The 21,947-nt window shown below is 39.5% G+C and overlaps 1 protein-coding gene across 7 annotated transcripts in view; it reads right to left on the minus strand.

Moving 5' to 3' along the window:
- Window positions 1-21,947, minus strand: part of DLG2 (discs large MAGUK scaffold protein 2) — a 1,029,196-nt gene that overhangs the window by 82,514 nt on the left and 924,735 nt on the right. For all 7 annotated transcript variants that reach the window (XM_065678826.1, XM_065678819.1, XM_065678821.1 and 4 more), the window contains one exon: window positions 9,130-9,244. In XM_065678826.1, coding sequence (XP_065534898.1) covers window positions 9,130-9,244 — 115 coding nt within the window. The remainder of the gene's footprint in view (window positions 1-9,129; window positions 9,245-21,947) is intronic.

Consider the following 21,947-nt stretch of genomic DNA (forward strand, 5'->3'; position numbering starts at 1 on the left):
GATGGACTTCCTTGCAGTGCTCCTTCTCATTTATCTTTACTGGAGGGCACTTCAAATGGGAACTGCCACTGCCCTTTTCAGAGGGGTTATGTACTGTTTCAACACTTTTCTCAGCTTTGTTCCAATGCAGCTAATTTGGAAGCCCTGTTCTACAGTGCTTTTACTAACTTTTCTGTATAAGATTTCAGGTAGAAAACTCTGTAATAGGGGCCAAGCAGTCTTCTCTCTTTCTCTTTCTTACACTGGTCATTGTGCTAAGAGTCTCTGCTAGCTTGCTCTGTGCCAATGCACATATTTAGATTTCTAACTTTTGACTGATACCCACAAGCTTTTATTTGAATGGGTTTTATTTCTATGTTCATAGTCTTAACTTTCTGCCTTGTACTTTTCCAGCTGAAAACTGCATAAACTGATGGTGTCCTATTATAGCTGTTGACATGGAAACATTGCAAGAAACTGTTGAGTAAGACTGCTTTCCACATAGAACAGACACAGTTAGATGCATGTTTTGCTGACTCGGTTTCAGCCATTTTAAGCCATAGACAGCTTATTTTCATTGACACTGTCATGCCTTGTGCCAAAGGATCCTGTTCTGAGTCTGTGCTTAGAAATAAGGCTGAAATGGACTATTTTCATCACAGAAACTTCAAACAAACCCTATTTGCACACGTGGCCAAGTTTGTCATCATCATCTCCTAGCTTGGAAATTATCCTAGCTGACACTTTCCTGCTGGATAAGTCTCCAAACCAGAACGCAGGCAGTCCCACTAGGGAACTGGAAAGCAGAATGTATGCGCAATGGAAAGTTATTAAAGCATTTCTTAAGAAAAAGGTGTGCTGCTTCTTTAGAGCTGGCATCACGTCAAGCACATTAGCTGTTCTGGGACATTATTTCAATAACTTACGAAACAGAGCAATAAGGAAAATGGCCAGAACTATGTACTACTTACTCCTACTGAAGCTGTTAATAGAAAAGCTGTCTCAGCAGGCATTAATAATTCAGCACGGAGGACATGATTTCAGGTCTCAGCTAGTTATTTCATATCTAACAAGCTTTACTGATAATGTAAAGATAAGATGAATTAGGCAAGAATGACTTTGATAAGGAGTTGCTTTATATTCTGTTTTACATTCGGAACTTCAGGAAGAGCTTGTTATCTGAGATTACTGTAGGCTGTGGTTTATTCACACAGGGCTCAGTCCTTGGAGGTGCTCAGTACCACGTCTTAGCTCTTAATCTTGAGCACAAAGTATTCACCGATTTGCAAAGCCACAGTCAGACAGAAATGAAACTGCTTTTTACCCCTTTTCAGTACAACTGGAGAATCATCTTTGATAAAAGGCTTGCTGAGCTGTTGGCTCATGCTAGAGCAACTAATGGTGCATCACGCTGCACCTCAGGAAGGAATCAGTTAGATTTGTTTCATACTGGGTACCTAAGAGTAGCAGATATGATAAACATGAAGATGTGAAGGAGAGAGCTGGTGTCAGATGCAGAGATGAGACTGCTTTGACTGATGTGTTTACATGTTCAGTTTTCACTCTCCATTAACCACTTCTTCTTTGTCTCTTATTAAAAATAGCAAATGAACCTCATATTTCCATAACTGTTCATTAGCATCAGCACTGCAAGAAAATATCAGATGAATAAGAAATATAACAACTGTTATGAAGAATTGGAGTAGCTTGTGAGGTGGCTAATAGTTTCAGCTGACTGTATAGTGCAAACATCGATTTTCACAGTCCTAGGGTATAGGTGAGACGTTATATTTACAGTGGGGTGTTTCTTTTAGCACCAAAATTCCATCAAACAATAAGCTTGAAGGTGTTTGAATTGTGAATATTCCAAGTTTAATAATTCTTACATCCATCTTTCAGCTGCGAGTGACGACACTGTTGTGTGTCTTAGTTAACGTACTTCAGTAAGGACCTAAGAAAAGTTCACTGCATAATACAAAGAAGTGTGAAATGCTCACAGCTCCTACTGACATCACTGAAAGACCTCCTCAACCCTCTCCTTCCATCCCAAACAACAACCTTTCTCCAGATATTCTTCAACTGTAAGCTGAATTTTTTACTACCTGCTTTAGTCTGTACTCGGCAGCACGGTACTTCTTGTAAATGCCAAAGAAAAGATCCTCTAAGCACATAAACAGGCTGAGCTTCATAAGAAAACATTGTGTTTGTATTCCCAAGGAGCTATCATCTGCCTTCTTCATTTTACAGATAATCACAGGTTTTGTGAGCCAGATACCTTTTGCTCCAAACCTGAATTTCAAAGTAATATATAACTACTGGATTGGATTTATTGCACATTGTTTTAAGTGATTCTTGTATTCCAGAATATTCCTTATTCTTCTTTGTTCCTCAGTGTCTCTGATAATTAATAAAGGCCTGAGTGAATAGCTATTCAATTATATTGTTCAGCTCCTGAATGTCCACTTGGGAAAAAGGTCTCTCAAGGACAGAGAGTGACCCTCCTTGCTCTGAAAAATAAAAGATACAGAATCCTGGTGCCAGCAGGATCTGGAGAAGACTGTATTCAGAGAAAGAACTGCTAAAAAGTAGCAATGGAATATTCAGAAACTCATAATTAAGCAGGACACCTGTACCAAGCAGGTTTCAATTTTCCAGTCTGAAATGGCATTTCAAATGTAATAGCCCATTTCATGAGTGTAGGTTATGGGCGTACTGATCTGACCATTTCCAAACATGTTTGTTAAAACACTGCTATAAACCCCAGCTCTCTGTATTATGCCATTTATCACAGATTTCCTGAATGGATGTTTCCATTCTCTACTGTAATTTGGACTGTTCAATTGCCTAGGAATAATCCAAGGTAAGTGAGCAAACTGTACTAAAATTCCATGTTCCTCCACTTACTGTTCAGTAAAGAGGATTCTAATAGTGTCTATCAGACCATTAAAGTACAGGAATGGCTGTGCAAGCTCTAGATATTTCCCCATCAAAACCAAACAATAATACCTAGATGCCAAACTCCCGTCCATTCATTCTCCAGATATCTAGATTGACCTACAATGCTCTGAAGCCTGAAAGAAATGTACAGCAAGGGGTTGGAACTTGATGATCTTCAGGTCCTTTTGAACCCTAACTGTTCTATTATTCTATGAATCATAAACTCGTCCAGCTTGATGACCATGCACTGAACCTGTTGATCCTCTGGCGAACAACAGAAGAAAGTGAATTTAGAAGGAATTGTAGGGAATAAGAGCACAAGGAATAAACCAGACTATTTAAACAGGACTGGCCATATTTCAAGGCTACTTTGCAGAGTCTTACTGAAGCACACAGCTGAAGCATTCACAGACAACAAGCAGAAAGCCTGATGCCACAGCTTTTTCAACACATGTATATGCATACTCTTGTGAAAGAGTGAGAGATACTCAGTGTTGGTAGGATTCAGCTCACAGAATATGAAGTGTCTCTAATACAGGTGTTTACATCTCAGCTAATCACCTGAGGCTCCTTCCACTCAGCTGTGAGAAACAGACATTTTTAGGTCATGACTCGCCTCAGCAATTTTGGATGTCTGCTTCTGGATGAGATGAATTGTGCTCTGAAAGTGCCAAGCACACTCCTCTGACTCATGGGAGATACTAGGCAACTAGCTTAAGTGAAGATGCTTTGCCATGTTTGCATGAATATAGCATATATTTAACATGTTATATGCAAATACATGTATTTGAATTTTCTTTTTTTTTACATTTTTATATATATACATTTATACATATATATATATTCGCTTCACTTGCAATGAGTGTTTAGGTATGACCATTCTATACCTCTCTCTACTTCCCCAGGTACCTCCTGTCTGAAAAGCCCTGATGGAATTATATCTTCATCACATTTCTCCTTCCAGATCTACACAGCAGAGCTTTCCATCACCCAGTCTGATGCTATCATGTGTTCAGATTTCACTACCATGATGTCTCCAAGAACTGCATTTCTCATGTGGATTCAGTCTTCACAACTGCCTCAGCCAAACTTCAGCTGTACTCAGAAAAGTTCCCAAGTGGGAATATCTGTGATTTGTTGAAAAGCAAAGTCTCTCTAAGCAATATAGCAACATGCTGATTTCTGAGAAGTACAATTCTAAGGAATTGTGTATAAAGGTATCTAATGCCTAATGGAGAACTCATTTTGATGGAAACCAGAGTAAACAACCCAAAGTACCTCAACCTTCACAGGTTGCCCAGGGGGGTTGTGGAGTCTCCTACACTGGAGATATTCAAGGCCCGCCTGGACAAGTTCCTGTGTGATGTACTGTAGGTTACCCTGCTCTTGCAGGGGGGTTGGACTAGATGATCTTTTTAGGTCCCTTCCAACCCTTGGGATTCTGTGATTCTGTGATTCACTTACTTTCACCTGCTGCTAAGTTGCTATGGCAAATCTTCAGCTTCTGCTCCTTGCAGCTCAATAAAAAGTGAACCAGAACACACTAATTTTTAACACATAATCATTTTTGTTTGTACAGCATATATCTATCAAAGCTATGATATGCTTAGCGGCAATTCCAGCTAGAAGAAGATAAAAATGTAGTGGCCTAGGAGGCAGCTGCGTGCACTGTGCAGTATTTATAATTAGCACAGCATGGACTAGAACAAAGAGATTGATCTTAAACTTTCTCATCTTATTGGGAAGAGGCTTTGCCCTTGGTTACACTTCCCACTGCAGTGTTCTGCCCTGGACAGCTAGTGGTGGGGCAGCTGCAAACCCTCTTCTTCTGAATTTACAACTGGATCCAGCCCTGCCCCAGCTCTGACTTCGAAACTCACCTCTATGGCCAACTGTACAATTGGCACTGAGATGACACACTTGAAAGTAGAGTTGAAGCTGAAATATCTGTGTTCCAGTAAGCTCAACTAATCCCATTATACAGGGCAACAAGTAGCCATCCCTGGCAGTGTTCAAGGCCAGGCTGGATAGAGTCTTGTGTGACATGGCCTAGTGTGAGGTGTCCTTGCCCATGGCGGAGGGGTTCGAACTAGATGACGTTAAGGTCCTTTCCAACCTGAACTACTCCATGATTCTATGATTAGGTGATATGATGTTTGGCTACTGATGGTACTGAACACCAACAATGAACGGGCTGGTTGTGTGTATGAAGCTTTTGAGTTGTTTCTGCAGAGTGATACACCTCTCCATTGCCTGTTTGTGGCTTTGGATAGCTGGAATTTTTAATTATAGGTGTTATTTCAGAAACTGTCTTGTTTGAATAAAGATTAAAAGGTGCTGTGGCTGTTTATACAAAGCTTATCTAGTTATTTTTTGTCTGTGAATCAAGAACAGACTAAAAGAAGGCAGTTCTTGGATGCTAGATGACTCCTGAAACCCTTTTCTTTGTATATCTAGTAGCAATACTGAAGTGCCTACTTATACCCTCAGAAATCTTGCACCAGTACATTCAGCTCAGAAGGAATCTCTTAAATCAATAGGAAAAGCCCTTCACCATGCTTAAACACTCAGTCTCCTCTGAAGCTTGGCAATTTTATACTAAAGTTTCAATGGCTGCTCACTTCACCAAACTTTTTAAAGGACTGTACTTCTCTGATGCTTAACTCTTCAAAAGACTCTCATGTTCCACAGCCAGTAGTTAAAGAACATGATCTGACACTTCCTAAGGGTAACAGTATAAACACACATAGCCTGAAAGACTGGACTATGGATCTGGACCTAGAAGCACAAAGCAAAGAGCATGCAGCTGTTTCAAGACAAACAAATATATAGTGTTACAAAAGCAGATTTTAAAACTTTGAGCCAAAAAAGTTAAAAGAAAGATACGAATTTGTATAAGAAACACTAGAAACCCCCTTATGTATGTATATAGTACAGTGATGGGTTTGTTTACTTTCCTCATTAATCGTGAGCTGATGCCTGAATTCCAGTGAATTAAAAAGAACAATAGCAAAACTTTTAGCCTTTCATTTCAGTTATTGAATTCAAATTAAGTTCATGCATCTTCAACAAGTAAATAATATATTTTTCATATGTATTCTCTCACTTTCTGCTTTTCTTTCTGTATTCCTTTTACTCAACAGAAAGACCTAGTGGCAAAGAGGATATGGAATCCCAATAGAGTTAACAGCATTTCCTACTGCTCCATCCTCCCCTGAAGTCTCATACTTTGCCTTTAGTGTTGTGGGCTTTCTGATAACATCCCAAATACAGACATAGGGTTGGTGATACATAAGGAACAGGTAGTACTGAAAAACCATTTTCAGGGAATTCCTGGTAAATATTCCAGGAGGCATCAGAAAAACAGACGGGGACAAAGAAGGAAAAAGATTGTAAGAGTTAGAAACACCCGAGTATGCACAGATAGAAGATCATATCAAAGAGCCACGCAATTTATTCTGAGCAAGTAATTCTTGATCATTTTCTTCTGCTTGTATACACTGCTTAAGTGTGACTGCTAATTGCTTTCAGCCAACTACTTCTAGTACTACATTCAACCCATTATTCCCCTATTAGATTTTATCACACTTCATTTGATATAGCTTCTTTTATATATATATCAATTAAAAATGTTATGCTATTTAAGTAGGGGATGGATGGGGAAATCACAGACTGTAAGAACACCCTGTGCCCAATGAACCCAACATCCCCTGGCAAATCTATTTACAGAGCTTTGCTTTTCCTCATTCTCTTTTCCGTTGCTTTCCTATGAGCAGATAATGACAGTTTCAATTATTACAACCTAGATGGACCTTATTTTATTTCCTTGTGCTAAACAAATGCTATGCTTGTACTCAGTGAAGCAAAATCACTACATCCCCCAGAAAGCAAAACAGCAAACTTGAATCATAAACTTGGCATTAAAGCTACAGATTTGCAACATATGGTAATATGCCTCTAGTTTTCTTGCACATGCTGACCAAAATAATCCATTGAAACAGAAATGTTCAGAGTTGTAAGAATATGACAATAAAAAAACAAACCCTAAATGCCAGACTTACATGGGTCCCTGCTGTAAAGAGTTTATTCATAAAGTGAAAACTTCTGTTTCTGAACTCACATTTTTTTTCCCCTTAGTGCCTAGTGTAGACATAAGTTACCTTTGTAATTAACGTATTATGATTTGATCTACCAGTGCCTAGTACAATGCTGCAGGTGCTGCTGCACTACAAACACATTGTAATAGTATGTAAAATACAGAGCTGCTCAAACAGACTTCTCAGAGTTGGAAACAGCCAATTGTGTGGGTTTGACTGCAAAAAATTATGCTAACAAAAGTGACTGAGGCTTTTGAGGTTTTCTGCTTGAGAGATTTGGGGCATTTTTCGATACAATTCTGGAATAAAAGAACAGGTTTTGCATTTATGGTTTGGGAAGTGATACTTAGATATGCAGCTAAGACATCAAAGATTCCTGCAGTGAAGCACAAGGGCGTATCAGCCTAGTGAGACAGACCACATCCAGAATTCATGAACTAGTGGAAAACTAGGCTCATAAGTGCACACGGAGCAATACCGTATTCAAGAGCTAGGCTAGTCCAGAGGCAGCATAGATTTATTAGCTTGGCTCAGTATGCAAGCTAATAAGCCTTAGTTCTCAGCAGGGATTACCAGGTCGATGCTGTTACAGGAGTAATTGAGCAGCTCAAACCAGTGAGTTGTTCAGGACCCTGTGTTAGCCCTTTATGTGCACACCTCAATTGACTTGTGGTTGCTGGCTTGGATTTCTTGCACCATTGCTCCCCACATATTGGGTTCCTGGCTTAAATCAAGCAAAGTAAGCTTGGACGTACCCCTACGTGTCCAATGATTATAGCTTTTCATAAAATGCAAATTCAAGCCAAAGCTTGACAACAACATCACTCTGTGTTAAATCTGCAAGAAACCTCCTGCAGGTGGAATAGCTCCACAAGTAAACACAAAGCCACAACGCAAACACAAACACAAAGGTCAGAGAAGGTTAGAGATGCATCAAAACCCATAAGATATCCAACCTGACCTTGCCCAACAGCAAATTCACCGGTAACAGTGATCCATATCCTTTCAGCCCTTGCTCTTTCTGGCAGCAGTACCAATTAGTGCTTCATCTGGTTGTTGCCAACTAGAATAAGACCATCTGTGCTAACATTTAAATTTTCCTTTCCTTCTCTGCTACCTTACCCCTTCATGCTGAGGGCATAATGACAAAGTGTAGAATTTAGCCTTAATTGGATCTCTGCAATGTTATCACCTGAATTAGCTCCCCCATGAATAATTATCACTGCCTGGAGGCTGACAAATTGCTTCCCTCTACTTCATGATTGTCAGGAATTTCAAATGAAATGCTGAGCATGGGGGAAAAAACAAAAATGAAAAGCCGAGAGAAGCATAATTCTTAATATTATTAGAGTATTTGGCACACAAGCCCATAGATCTACCTGAGTTCCAAAAGGCACGAGCAACAGCAAGAACTTTCTTAGGAGCAATTGGGCAACACACAGTCTTTCACCCAGCAATGACTATGGCAAGGGACTTGCACAGTCAAAGGAAAACTATAACCACTGCTACTGTCTGGCTCACAGTTATGCAGTTCCTATGTTATTTACTACTCCATTTAGCTATGCAGATCAGCTTGTTTAGCATCTCATCTGCATATTTGATCTTGCTAGGTAGATGGTAAATTCTTTGTAGCACAGACTGACAGAAATATAAACATGCAACTGGGTAGCAGTAGGTTGCCATGCGCTTAGAATAGCATATAATAGTCCTTGCTTTGTTAGAACAAGGTCTTGGGAAAGAAGTGCTCCTTATGAGAACAATCAGTCCCTGTCTGGGCAAGACCTCACACAGAAATGCAATGCGTCATTACACCACAATATCCATCACAGATGTCAAAAGAGCTGACAACTGGTAAGAAATCTTCATCTCATAAAACCAAATCGCTATAAAAGTATAATGCTCTTTGAAAATGGCCTGAAACAATCAGATTAAGCAATAGGGTTTTATCCAATTTTCACATTAATGATGCTGTGCTTGTAAGACTGATGCATTTCTCAGTTCAATTCAATGCAGTTCCTCAAACTTCTTCCCCACCTTGCCAAACCCACAACACATAAGTCAGGCATAGACAAGGTAGCTGCCAACATATTCCCAGGAGCAATCTCTCACTGCTTACCTGACATACAGTGACCTCTTCTGATTAGTCCTCAGGGAGCCGGACCCAGAACTCATGCTGTGATTCATCATCTGCTCACGCAGGTCATGGATTTTTGCCTCAAACCGAGCGTACTCTAAGGAGATAAAAAAAACAGACAATAAAGATATTTTAGTTTTCTTGACCTATATAATCATTAGGACTGCTAAATGCAAATTAGTATTAAATTAATGAGTTTAAGGCATGTCCTGAAAATTGAGGTCTAACAGAACCTTGCATTAATATATTATTTTAGATAAATACGTGCCCTCTTTATTGTGGTACCTGAACATTTCTGCACTATGTGACAAGTCAAGTAGTTAGACTCTCCCTCCTGCAGTTTCAGGAGGTTTAAAGTGTGTTACCAGGTATCTTTCAGCCTGCAAAAAGCATGTTGAAAGCAGTTTTGCACTATGTAATTCCTCCTTCCAAGCAATGAGATACCTTGTTGGGGGCAGTGGGATGATGCACTGAAGTTACTAATGACTCAAGCATTTAGTGTAAAATCCCGCTGAACTAAAGGAGATATATCAAAGTCTAATTATCCTCAAAGCAGCTGTGAAATTGTTGCATGAGCAATAAGCCACCTATTTACCCAGCCCACTGAGGATTGGGCTCTGTTCCCAGAATGTCTAGATGCTTTGCAACAACAACTAATTCATTTTATTCAGTGCCCTTTAACTTTTCATTGGATAATAACATCTGACCTTTCAAAGATCCCACATTTTGCATGGACACGAGCTACCTTCAGTTTGGCTTAGCAGAGTGATTTGATTTGGGTTTTTTATTTGGCTCTCCTTTTTACTTCTTCTTCTCACTGGGTTCATTTTAACTCCTTCCATTGAGCTGCTTTGGCATTACTTACTGAGTTTGTTAAGTAGCTACTTTGCCAATCAGGTGGGAACCGCTGCTGTGGTGTAAGACTTTTCAGTCTTTCCACATACCTGTGACTTCACCAACTGCAGCTGAAATTCTGTATGTCAGGAGAAGAGACACCTACATGCAGACTGTATTTCAGATTTATTCTGTAGCTGGTTTCTTGCTCATTTCTTTCACCTAGAGAATAGCTTTAAACATCTCAGCGATTTAAAAGCCAAAACCCTCAGTGGAGCTAAGGCTTGTACAAACCTATGTTATTTAAAGTGGAGTTTAGTTTTGAAGTGTTTATCCCAGTGTAGGATTTAAGTTTGCTGTATGTGAGTCATATTTATTCTATTCTCCCACTCCAAAATTTATTTAGTAAGTGCTCATCTTCTGAGCAAGGCTTTGTCTAATTTGTATTTCATTAAAACAAATCTAACATTTTTCCTTGGCAAATAGGGAAGGTGATCTAAAAACCAAAAAGCTTTCATTTCTTTTCCTCATACAGTGCCAGCCATCTGCATACAGACAGAATACTCCAATTTTAAGGGTTGTCACTATGTCTCTTTCGTGTGTGGTAGATACACTGAAGAAGACAGAAAACATCCAGCGTAATTCAGCTTCTTTGACGTCTTACATCTGGGCAAGGCCAAGGATAGGAATGATTTACATCACAGCAGCTGTAATGGCAGCTTTTCCTTTAAAATGCAACCATATCCCAGGCTGGCTCTGTATCTGAGGTGTGGGAGTAACTCCCAGATTTAGACATCAATCTGGAGAGCAAGAAGAGAGGATTGAAAATCCGACTTTCTCTAGCACAGCAGCCAGCTATTTGCAACCCGAACACCAGCTCATGAGATACTCGAATGACTACAGCTTGGTCAGATAATGGCATTATAACTTGTGTTCTGACTTCAGAGCACGCTTGTGATTGAACTGATTTTAATTGACTGTAGATTTATTCTGGATTTAATAATCTCTCTCTTCCTGGAAGACATTTTGAAACTACAACATGTCTTTAATATTGTCTAATAAATGTGTGATGGAAGTTCAGGGTTCAAGCTCTTGCTCCCTGCTTGATATTAAAAAATACTGAATGATAGTTCTGTTAATTCATGTTCCTGAGATGTTGTTTTCCTTTGCATTGAAATACACAGATAATTTGAAGATAACAAATGTATGGGTCTATATTTTCTCACAGTACCTTCTTCATGTTTATGTACCAAAAAATACTGAAGTGTATGACTGTCCCTTCCTTGGACTGAAAATTGGAAGGCCATTCATGCAGGTAGCATTTAACCCAGCTCAGATAAACTTCTTTAATCTCAGTTGTCCTAGTTCTCCTTGCTGATGCCTAGATACTACAATGATGGCTGTGTTTGAAATGTGAACTGGAAAAGAAATAGTGATGCTCCATTTCTGCCATCAGAACTGCCACGGTAGTGCTGCCCTCTGTGAAAAAGTCCTTTTTCTTAACACTTCTTTATATATGGGGTTATTCCAGAGGATCTGTTTGCTAATAGCTTTGCATTTGCTAGGTGAGCGGCAGTGCTAAAGTCCAGAAAAACACTTCCAGCTTCCTTCAAGTTCAGCACTGAATCTAAGTAACACACTTTCAAGGCTTCTACACAATTAAAAGGGTGCTGAGGTTGTGACACGCTGACAAGAAATACAGTCAAAGCTGATTCACTAATTTCATGCCCTTTAAAGAAAGGCAGAACAAAGAACCTGTTGCTGCTGAAGTGCATCATTAGTGAAATTTACCAAATTTGACTTATAAAAATCCATCTGCAAAGGTCCTACCCGTTGCCTGATTCACTAACGATCCAACAAACTTAAGGAACTGATAAAGTTGTGCATTAAACCAAAAGGGCAAATGCGTGAGGAAACTGCAACCTATACTATTGCCGAGGTCAGACTGGATGATGTAGTGGTTTGCCCTGGCCTGTGGCTCTGGAAATGTTGCTGGAAGAAAGAGGGCAGATGAGACGGAGGGAAACGGTTGTTCATGTTCCTCTTTAGAGCTGGCTCAGTTCTCATGGCAGTGTAGGTAGACCTGAATTTAGCTGTCCCAAGGACAGAGATACAACCCACTAACCCTGGAGAAGTTGAGCTAGTGCCATTGGATGTGGAAAGGAGACTGCTGCTGTGAGGAATGGCCAAGCTAAAGGGAGAGTAAGATCATTTTCCAGGGTTCTACTGGCATGATGGGCTCTATGTGCTGTCCCAAGCAAATACCCATTTTTCCAACAGTTTGTTTTCCAAAGTTGGCACTGCTCAGCTCTCTGGACAGTCAGGAGAGAAGAGTCAGCTTGAATTACTACAGTGTGAACTGTTTCCAAGCCCAGCCAAAGCCCAAGCTGAGTGTATTTATCAAATGCAGACACCAGTAAAAAAATAGAAGGGAAAACACCAACTCCCTGTCCACCTATGCAGGCTAATGAATCCAGTGAAAAGCATTTTTACTGCTGAAGTGATTTCAATACCTAAAATCATACACCACCTTCTACAGTCGTGCAAGTGGGTACCTACATAGTGGGGAGGGGTTGCTTTAACACACATATCCCCCCTTTTCAGTTTCTTATTGACTAATTTTGACGGCCCATGATCTGGAGCTGTTAGTCTGATTCCTCAACACTTAAGTCTCTCCAAGTGTTGTGAAGAAAAACAGCATGAGTGTGTGAGATCCATGGTGGATGCATAGACATTAAGGATAGTTGGGATGGGTGCTGCTGTGACTTAAGTCCTTGCATATACATGGAGCAAAGAGTTTTCCACTTAAAGTAAGCAGTACATCGAAATTTTAGGTTCAAATTCTCCAAGTCACTTTACAAATGGCCTAAAAGACTATGACACTTGAACATACAAGAAGGCTTTTGCAAGTCCTAGACGCATTTAAGAGACTAAAAATGAATGCAAGAAAATAAACCTCAATAAACTTTTAGAAAATCACAGTAAAAATCAAGTAATTGCTAAATCTAAAAATAACAAAGACTGAGATTTTGTATCTGAAGGCTTGATGTTACTTTTTACCATATAAATTAAGAATAGCTATGATAGATGAATAAATATGCTGCAGCTTTTCTATGAGAAAGAGTTGCAGAATTTTACAAAGCTATGATACTGTTATTTTTCACTTTTAAGTTGATAATAAAGAATTTAGCTTTGACTGACTTTAGAGAACATGATGACCAAAAAGCCCAGATCCTACAAGTAAAGTATAGTTAAGCACTGAAATGTTGACGTATTATACAGTACTTCAGCATCACAAGCCAGGTCTTTATTAATTTGAAAGCTTTTAGTGCTGGCACCTTTAGAGAGAGAGCGATTCTTTCTGTCAGCAGGTATCAAAATTCACTTTCCTGTGTAATTCAAGACCGTCACTATTTGATTCTAATTGACAGTAGATTACCTGAAAAGTGGAAACTCAAACTGGAAAGTACAACTTGAAATGTCCATTTTTAACAGACTACCCTGCTTAAAAACCAAACCAAAAGAAAAAAGACTAGGAAGGGTTTAGTTAGAGTCAGAATTTTATCACTTCAAAAAGGGTATGTCAAATAACTCTAGACACTGTAATAAAGGAATAGCTGCCAGACCAGATTCTCCATCAGTAGCAATTTGGCATAATTTCAGTGGATCCAGGCCAGCTTAAACCATCAGAGTTTTTCTTTTGTTCTGTTTCTGGGAACAAAAATTGTATGCCACTACAGCAAGTCATGAACTTATTGCCTTGGACATCTGAGATAGCAATGTGCATGATGCTATTATTATGGTAACATTATTTATGCTATTTATATAGATTTCCCCCCTCTGCCTCCCCTCAGGAGATGTCTTGGCTGAATGGTTTGTTTTAGAATAACAGCAGAACACATTTCTTCCTGCAGTGAGTGTTTTCCATTTCTGCCCTTTTTCCACAGTGTTGTCCAGTCACCACTGCTTTACACATAAAGGTGAGATGAAGGTGAACAGACCAGCACCAAGGCTGAGTCTGATTCTTGCTTTTCCATGGATTTACTTGTGAGTCACAAAGAGTAGGTCTCATCATACTATGGTATCTAAGGTAGAGAGATATGGGTGCTAGATTACTGCCAGGTGCCGAGCATCCCACAGCTCTAGAAGCCATTGAAACTACTGCAATACACACAAAAAGTGAAAGAAAAAGACATGAACTACTAAGGCTTTTGGCTACTATTTTATGCCTATTTGCATTGTTGTTTTTGTTTAATACTTACTTTGAGTCCGATTTTGCTAAAGTACCCTGTCTGCTGTTTGTAGATGATTAGGATTTCACTTCTATAGCTGTCTGAGGTTGCAAGCATTTACATGGCAGGTTACTGTTGATGAAAAACCTTTGGGGACTGCAGTAATTTTGTAAGAAATAAAGAAACAAACAAACACACTATCATTAGATATAGTTCACTGCTCCTTTGGTTCTTGTATCTTCCTCTTTTTCCCTTTCCTCCACTGCCAGGGACGTAGTTCTGGGCAAGGCTGGCTTTGGGTCTTATATTGTATGGCAAATGTTATGCTTTTAGTGAGTCCAGAAGATCAATTAGGTTTAACATCAGCTAAATTCAGGACTTAATAGGAAAAAAATGCATACGCAACTCTGATGCTGTCAATAGGTAATGCAATAGTGTGACTTATTTATTGGGGAAAGTGTTGCTCAAAGGGCCTTGCTCCATTCATGATGCATCAAGCAACAGAACAAGTTAAACTACTATTTCTTATCAGTAATATAACTCCACTGAGCTCACTCACAGGAAATGAAAAAACCCAGTACCGGTGAAGGGAAGATATATTTAGATTTTATTAGTTTTCATTAGTTTGACTCTATCTTCTTGTTTTTATTGGAATGTTTTCAACCCAGTTTTCCAGGAACCTTTCAAAAACAATGACACAGGCAAATTTACTGATTTTACTCATTGCTTTGGCCTTTAAAACTTCAGCACAGTAGGGCCACTAATGTCTTTACTGTTTGATACTGGTTGGTTGTTTTCCTTTATCAGTGCACAGGTATTTACAATTGAGCCTGTCATATTAAAATTCCACCCTGCACATTTGTTCTGTAGCTGGCCTCATTGCCTAAACATCACCATTAACTTTATTTTCATTTGTTTTATTACAGGAACATAAGGTGTCTTCCATGTCTTGCACCATTAGATACAGCTCTCATATTGTGTTAACTGTGAATATATATATATATACACCTGAAAAGATATCTTCCTCCCACAATACATTCAGGAGACTAATACCATGCTCTATTCTTAGTCATGGGGAATACAATTCCAATATAAATTAGTATCTAGAAGCTTTAGTTTCAGGGAAATCAGACCTCATAATGAAAGAGAAGTACTAAAATAAATCAAGGTATTAGTGAGTGACAAGGACTATGTATTCCACTGAGGTGTTATTCTGCCTGTTCCCTTAAAGCTTGTCCTTGGGACTTTCTCAGCTGGTAATCTGTTGTAGTTTCTTCCAGCCACCGAAGAAAACTGTAAGCAACTCAACAGCTTTTAAAAACAACCCTTTCCGAGGTTTTGGGAACCTTTTCCTGCACTGAATTTTACTGTATTCTCAAAAATTTGTTCCCCCTCTATTTGAATCGATGCATCCCTGAACTAAACAGGACTGTTTGTAGTGCTTTGTTAGATTCCCTAAGGCTCACACTGAGCTAACATCTTGGAAAACATTGTATTTACACATGTTGAACGAAGGGCAAAGCAAATAAAGAGCAGAGAGTCAGATCTCAGCCATGCATTTCACAACACATGGGCTGCCTTGGCAACATAGGGTAAAATCTTGGAAGAGCTGGGCACATCACTTCACCCCAGGCTTCTGACTTGCACAGCCACACTTGCCCAGCAGAGCAGCATATGTCTCACTAACCTTGATAGCTTTGTAGGAGTTACTGTTTTGTACAGCGCAGAAATGTTTCAAGATATTTCTTGTGTTTTAGGCACAAAATGACTCTGTCAAGGTGAAGAAAAACAAAACCAAACCCTTCCCTGCATTGGAATCCTCTTTCTTCCACAAATATTTATGCAAAGAAGCAAAACCTACTTGCTATTAATAGCTAAGCTAATTCATTTAGCTATTTTGTCGCTTCAGGCTAGTGGTGGAGGATCTTATGTTCAGACATTTATTCAATTTCCACAATTCTCTATCCAAAATTATTGCCCTGGGTCCATTTTTACTTATTATTTTTGCTTCATTGCTTTTACTTGCTTCTGCTTTTTACTAAGTGTAGTATTATCTCTTGGGACTTGAGCATATAATATTGATTAGCCATATCTTCTTAATGGTAATGCTGGCTTAGCCTGCTTCCAGCTCTTAAAGACATGAATTGAGGAAACAAAATACACGGCTGACCTCTTCTAGAGTTTCCTAGGCACGGCAGTACTGGGAAGCCAATCTGGTGGTGTTGACTAACCCTGTATATACATTGGGTAGAGTCTCCTTTTTTCCAGGCTGTGCTGGCAAATGATTCCTACCTGCCTCCAACTGTTTATAAATTTCCTCCTTCCAAAAGTCTCCTGAGTGCCCACTTATCAGTTACATGGCTCGTGTGAGTTTTCCCAAATATGCTTCAATATGAATGAAGCTGCTTTAGCCTGCTTATTTCCATTAACCTGACTTAACCTGAAAATTAAACAAGGGAGATTTAGGTTAGATATAAAGACATTCTTTACTGTGAGGGTGCTGAGGCACTGGAACAGGCTGCTCAAGGAAGCTGTGGCTGCCCTGTCCCTGGCAGTGTTCAAGGCCAGGTTGTAAGGGGCTTGGAGCAACCTGCCCTAGTCGAAGGTGTCCCTGCCCATGGCAGGGGTTGGAACTGGATGAGCTTTAAAGTCCTTTCCAACCCAACTCAGTCTGGGATTCTGTGATTCTATGACAATCTGAATGATGCAGACTGGAAACATAAAATTGTCTGCAAATGTGAAGAGGACAGGATAAAATGATATGGAGGTGGGGGCAGGCTGGGGCAGGTGGTATCTTTCCCCACATTGCTGTATGCAGAAGATGCTACCTCGTACTAAACCATGTCAGGAAAAGAAAAAGGGTACAACTCTACTTCATCATCTCCAAAATCAAAAAAAATTTACTGTGACTAAAGAGAAACATGATGAAAACTTACATGAAAACTTTCACAGCTGAGACATCATACGCCAGTTTTGTACTTATGCCCCATGAAATTCTCTTAGAGTGGGAAGAGACACAAAAAAAGGGGGGGTCCCTAAAAGACTCTTGAGGGAAAAAAAGGTTTATTTCATAAAATACAGTGGTGAAGAAACTAATGTGATTGTATTAATTCCATAAACCAGCATGAAACTTGTAGCCTACTGTAAAGAAAACCCTCCAAACCACAACTCACAAATAATATAAGAACTGAAAGCTAAAAGAGAAAATTAAATAGGAGCAAGAATACCAAAACTACCTGATGTAATTATTCACGAAATGGGACAGAATTACAGATTACCAAAACCGCAGAGAGCAGAAGAACCATCAGCAATGCAACCAGAATCTTGGCAAAAGTGTTACGAAAATAAATGTGGATATACCTCATTGCGGTGAACTGCTTTGCTGTTATGATTAATACCATTTGCTAACATTGAATAATGCCATAAATTCACTTCCTGACTTCAAAGTCTGACAGGTAAGTTCTACCTCCCCCTGTAACCTTTACTTTCCTATACTCAGCTGTGCTGTACTTCCAGACAAGAATATCTTCAGCTATCTCCTAAGACTGTCTGAGACATTGTGTTGAATTAAAAAGAAGACATTAGCAAAGACTGGAAACAAAACTATCAATTTTTACCATTAATAAACTTTCAAAACAATATATTTAATGTCCTGAACAAAAAAGAAAAGCATAAAGAAAGGGATGAAATGGGTAAAAACATTCACACAGGTGTATCGATCTTTCTAAGAGGCGATATTGAGAGCAGCTTCAAAATTGTATTACTTTGCTAGAGCTTCCTGATTAAGGGGGATTACTGTTTGCAATACAAACAGGTAATAGGGAATGGCTGAGCACATTACAAGCCTGAATGAATTTAAACAAGACAAATACATATATTACCTCAGGATAAGCCATGCTCCCTGCATGCCTCTTAGCTTATTATAAGGAATATTTTGAGTACTGTGCAAGGAGATATTTAGGTTGCAAACGTATATTGTGCAATTGGCTACTAATGAGACATGGAGGCTACAGTTAATGGTCTGGATGCCCTGAAACATTGCTTAACTTGAGCAAAAGATCATGTAAAACTGGAATAATGTCTGAAAAATCACTGTAATGCCAACAAATGCCTTGCAATTACCTCTGATACGCTTGACCTCATCATTCTCAGAACCACAAAATGCCACATTTATGGCATGCATGACTTAGCTGGAAAAGATCTTCTTAATCAAGTCCAATTCCTGCTTTTACAGAACCCTAAAATACTGTGCATAAACTGTTCAAATACTTTTTTACAATTAGTTCAATTTTGGCATTTCGTAACTGTTGGAAGACCACACACAGAATCCTGCCCTCAAATGGTTAGACTCATTCTTCTAATGAAATGCAGCTCCATCCTATGTGATGGCTTTTGCACCAGCACAGTTCCTCTCTGTAAATTGCTCTTTTCCTTTGTATATCGATTCTCATGACAGATTTACAGACAGAACACAACTTCATCTACCAACCTTCATTCTGCTAAATGAACAATCTAATTTTGTTTCAGACTTTTCCGGTATGCTTTTTTATTCTTGTTACAAGGTTTCATCTATGTCTTCACTGGTTTAAATACCAGTGTGCAGTATTAAATGACTTCCTGAAAAATCAGACATATTGCATTGATCATATTCCTCTTTCTAAAAATCAAGGACTGATATAAAGAAAATTTTCCTATATTACTTTTTTATCCCATTTTGAATTTACCTATCTGTTCTGTTTCTGAAGGTGGGTTTAAACCATGCTTCTACATACTGAGATACTTGTACTTCTACATACAGAGGAGAGACTCCAGATCTGTTGAATGCATGTAATTTATTTTTCTCCTTTCTTGACTTGTAGGCATCATTTTCCAGATAAAGCACTACCTGTAGCTGAATAGGTGTTTGAGATGCCCTTCCTGCTCCCTGTGCCAGTTCTGCAGTGTTCTGGGGAGGAGTAACAAGGTCTCCCTAATCTCAGCACAACATCTTCCAGTTATTATCCATCCTGTTACTGGTCCTGTGCACTATGCAAACAGTATTATTGCATTACAGCCCTTCCGTTGAGTGAAAACTGAAAATGCAAAGTTAATATGACAGCACATAGGTCAGTGAATATCACTAAACATCCAGGCTCTTTGAGGTTTCTGTCTAAAGTGTCTTCATCAAATCAATACCTTCAGTGATGTTGTTTAACTCGGGTGTGCTAGATAGATGAACTTAGGTAAAAAAGAAAAGGTGAGGGTCAATCCTACAGGAAACAGAGGTCTTCTCCTATCTCCCTGCTGTGCTGATAAGCCACATTAGAGATAAGGCTTACAGACCAGTAGAAAATGGAAGTGTTCCCACCTGATATCCAGGGTTCTTATATTCTTTCATGATTCTGACAAGCATCCCAGAATAAGAATGACAATCTCAGCAGCTTTTCCCAAGGACCAGCTGTTTGTTCTCTAGAGTAAGTGAATGTTTTGTTAATCCTAATATGCTGGGTACTATTCATAGAATCATAGAATCATAGAATAGTTAGGGTTGGAAAGGACCTCAAGATCATCCAGTTCCAACCCCCTGCCATGGGCAGGGACACCTCACACTAAACCATCCCACACAAGGCTTCATCCAGCCTGGCCTTGAACACTGCCAGGGATGGAGCACTCACAACCTCCCTGGGCAACCCATTCCAGTGCCTCACCACCCTAACAGGAAAGAATTTCCTCCTTATATCCAATTTAAACTTCCCCTGTTTACGTTTTAACCCGTTACCCCTTGTCCTGTCACTACAGTCCCTGAGGAAGAGTCCCTCCCCAGCATCCCTATAGGCCCCCTTCAGATACTGGAAGGCTGCTCTGAGGTCCCCACGCAGCCTTCTCTTCTCCAGGCTTAACAGCCCCAACTTCCTCAGCCTGTCTTTATACAGGAGGTGCTCCAGCCCCCTGATCATCCTCGTGGTCCTCCTCTGCACTTGTTCCAGCAGTTCCATGTCCTTTTTATCAGTTATTATTATTCATTATCAGTGTTTTACACTGTTTTACAGAAAGTCAGTTCAATGCATATATATATATATATATAATTGAATGCAAATATACATATAGAATGTGTGTGTATAGATATTTATATTGAATGCAGAGAGAGGGAGAAAGGAAAAAGGGCCTATGTCAAATGTTTATTTACCAGTGCAGACTTTCCCACAGTTGCTGGCCTACAGCTAGTGACAGCAGCTGGATTGCAGTACCATATGCTCCCTTGAAAGGCAAATTCTTTCAGACCCATTTTCAATAGAGAAATCACGATTTTTAATACAGTGACAGTTTCCTATGACTATGGTCTATGGCTTTACCCTAAGATTCATTTGACATATGCAGACTGGCTTTTTCCTTTCCTTGACAAAAGTGGTGTTAGTCTGTAATATTTTGTTGACACTGCACTTTGGCTTAGGTTTGGTAGGCTGTTTTTTTCAAGGCTCTTTGATTTTCTGCTTCTCTACTTGTGACTGTCTAGGATTATCCAAGTAGGAAAAAGCAGTGCGTCAAGATCACATATGTGATTAAACAGTGTTTAGCACTGATAAATATCATATCCATACAGCTTTCAGAGACAATCATCTGGACAGAAATAGTCAAACCCCAGAAATTCTGGTAGTGTTCCAGGCCAGGTTGGACAGGGCTTTGAAAACCTGGTCTAGTGAAACGTGATCTTAAGGTCCTTTCCAACCCTAACCATTCTACATCCATGATTCTACAATACAGAATGGCTTAAGTTGCCTATACACACTCTTCTAAGAAAGAGAGATACTCAGATTGAATGAGAAACTCACGTGAGACTGTCTGGGACTGCATTACGGTCTGGCACTTGTGACCAAGTTCCTAAATGTTTTCTGCACTGGGACAACTGACTTCACTTTTCAAAGCAAATGGAGATGATTTATCTTAGAGCACAATGATAAAGGATTGTATCAAATTGCACTGCCTAGCATTTCCCAAGGACAAACAGGACATGCTTGCACAGATGCCAGGCATCAGAAACTTGCAACTGGAGCATGAGTTGAGCTCTCGGAGTAAGGAGGAGACAGAGAGATTGGCAGAGAGGGAGGAGAACATCCTCAGGGGCCATAAGTCACAATTATATTTTCTTACAGATCTCTAATTTGTTCTTAAAGATCCCCAGAGATGGAGACACTTCAACCACCCCTAACAGTCTATTCTGGTGCTTCCCTCTCCTTTCTGCAGTCGAGTGTTTTTCCTAATGTCTCGTCTGAAGCTTTTTTGCTCCTCTTTAAGACCATTCCTTCTAGTTCACAAGAACTATGAGAAAACAATATGGCAAACAGAACTGGATGATCTTAAGGTCCTTTCCAATCCCAACTATTCTATGATTCTATGAAAAGAAATAATGAAAAAGGTGTACACAGCTAAACAGGCAGGCAGGGGTGGGCATGCAAACGAAACCCTTTTGAAACAGTCTGCAAGTGTCAGAAATGAGACCTAAAAGAAAATTACTGTGCACCAACTGGGACAGATGAAGCTCATTATTGCCAGTGGCCTACATGCTATGAAATGGGTTAGTATTGCTACAGCAACCTTTCTGGTGTGTCCCTGTAATTAGCACAAAAGTATTATTATTGTAATTAACTGAATCCCCTAGTACCTAGTGCAGTATTTATGGCTGTAAGCAGGTTAATGTGAAAATTAATTTGTACTAATTCTCACTAGATCAGTGATGGCCAAACCAATCTGGCTACA

The sequence above is a fragment of the Lathamus discolor genome, chromosome 4, assembly GCF_037157495.1.
Source record: "Lathamus discolor isolate bLatDis1 chromosome 4, bLatDis1.hap1, whole genome shotgun sequence".
In the NCBI taxonomy this organism is placed as follows: Eukaryota; Metazoa; Chordata; class Aves; order Psittaciformes; family Psittacidae; genus Lathamus; species Lathamus discolor.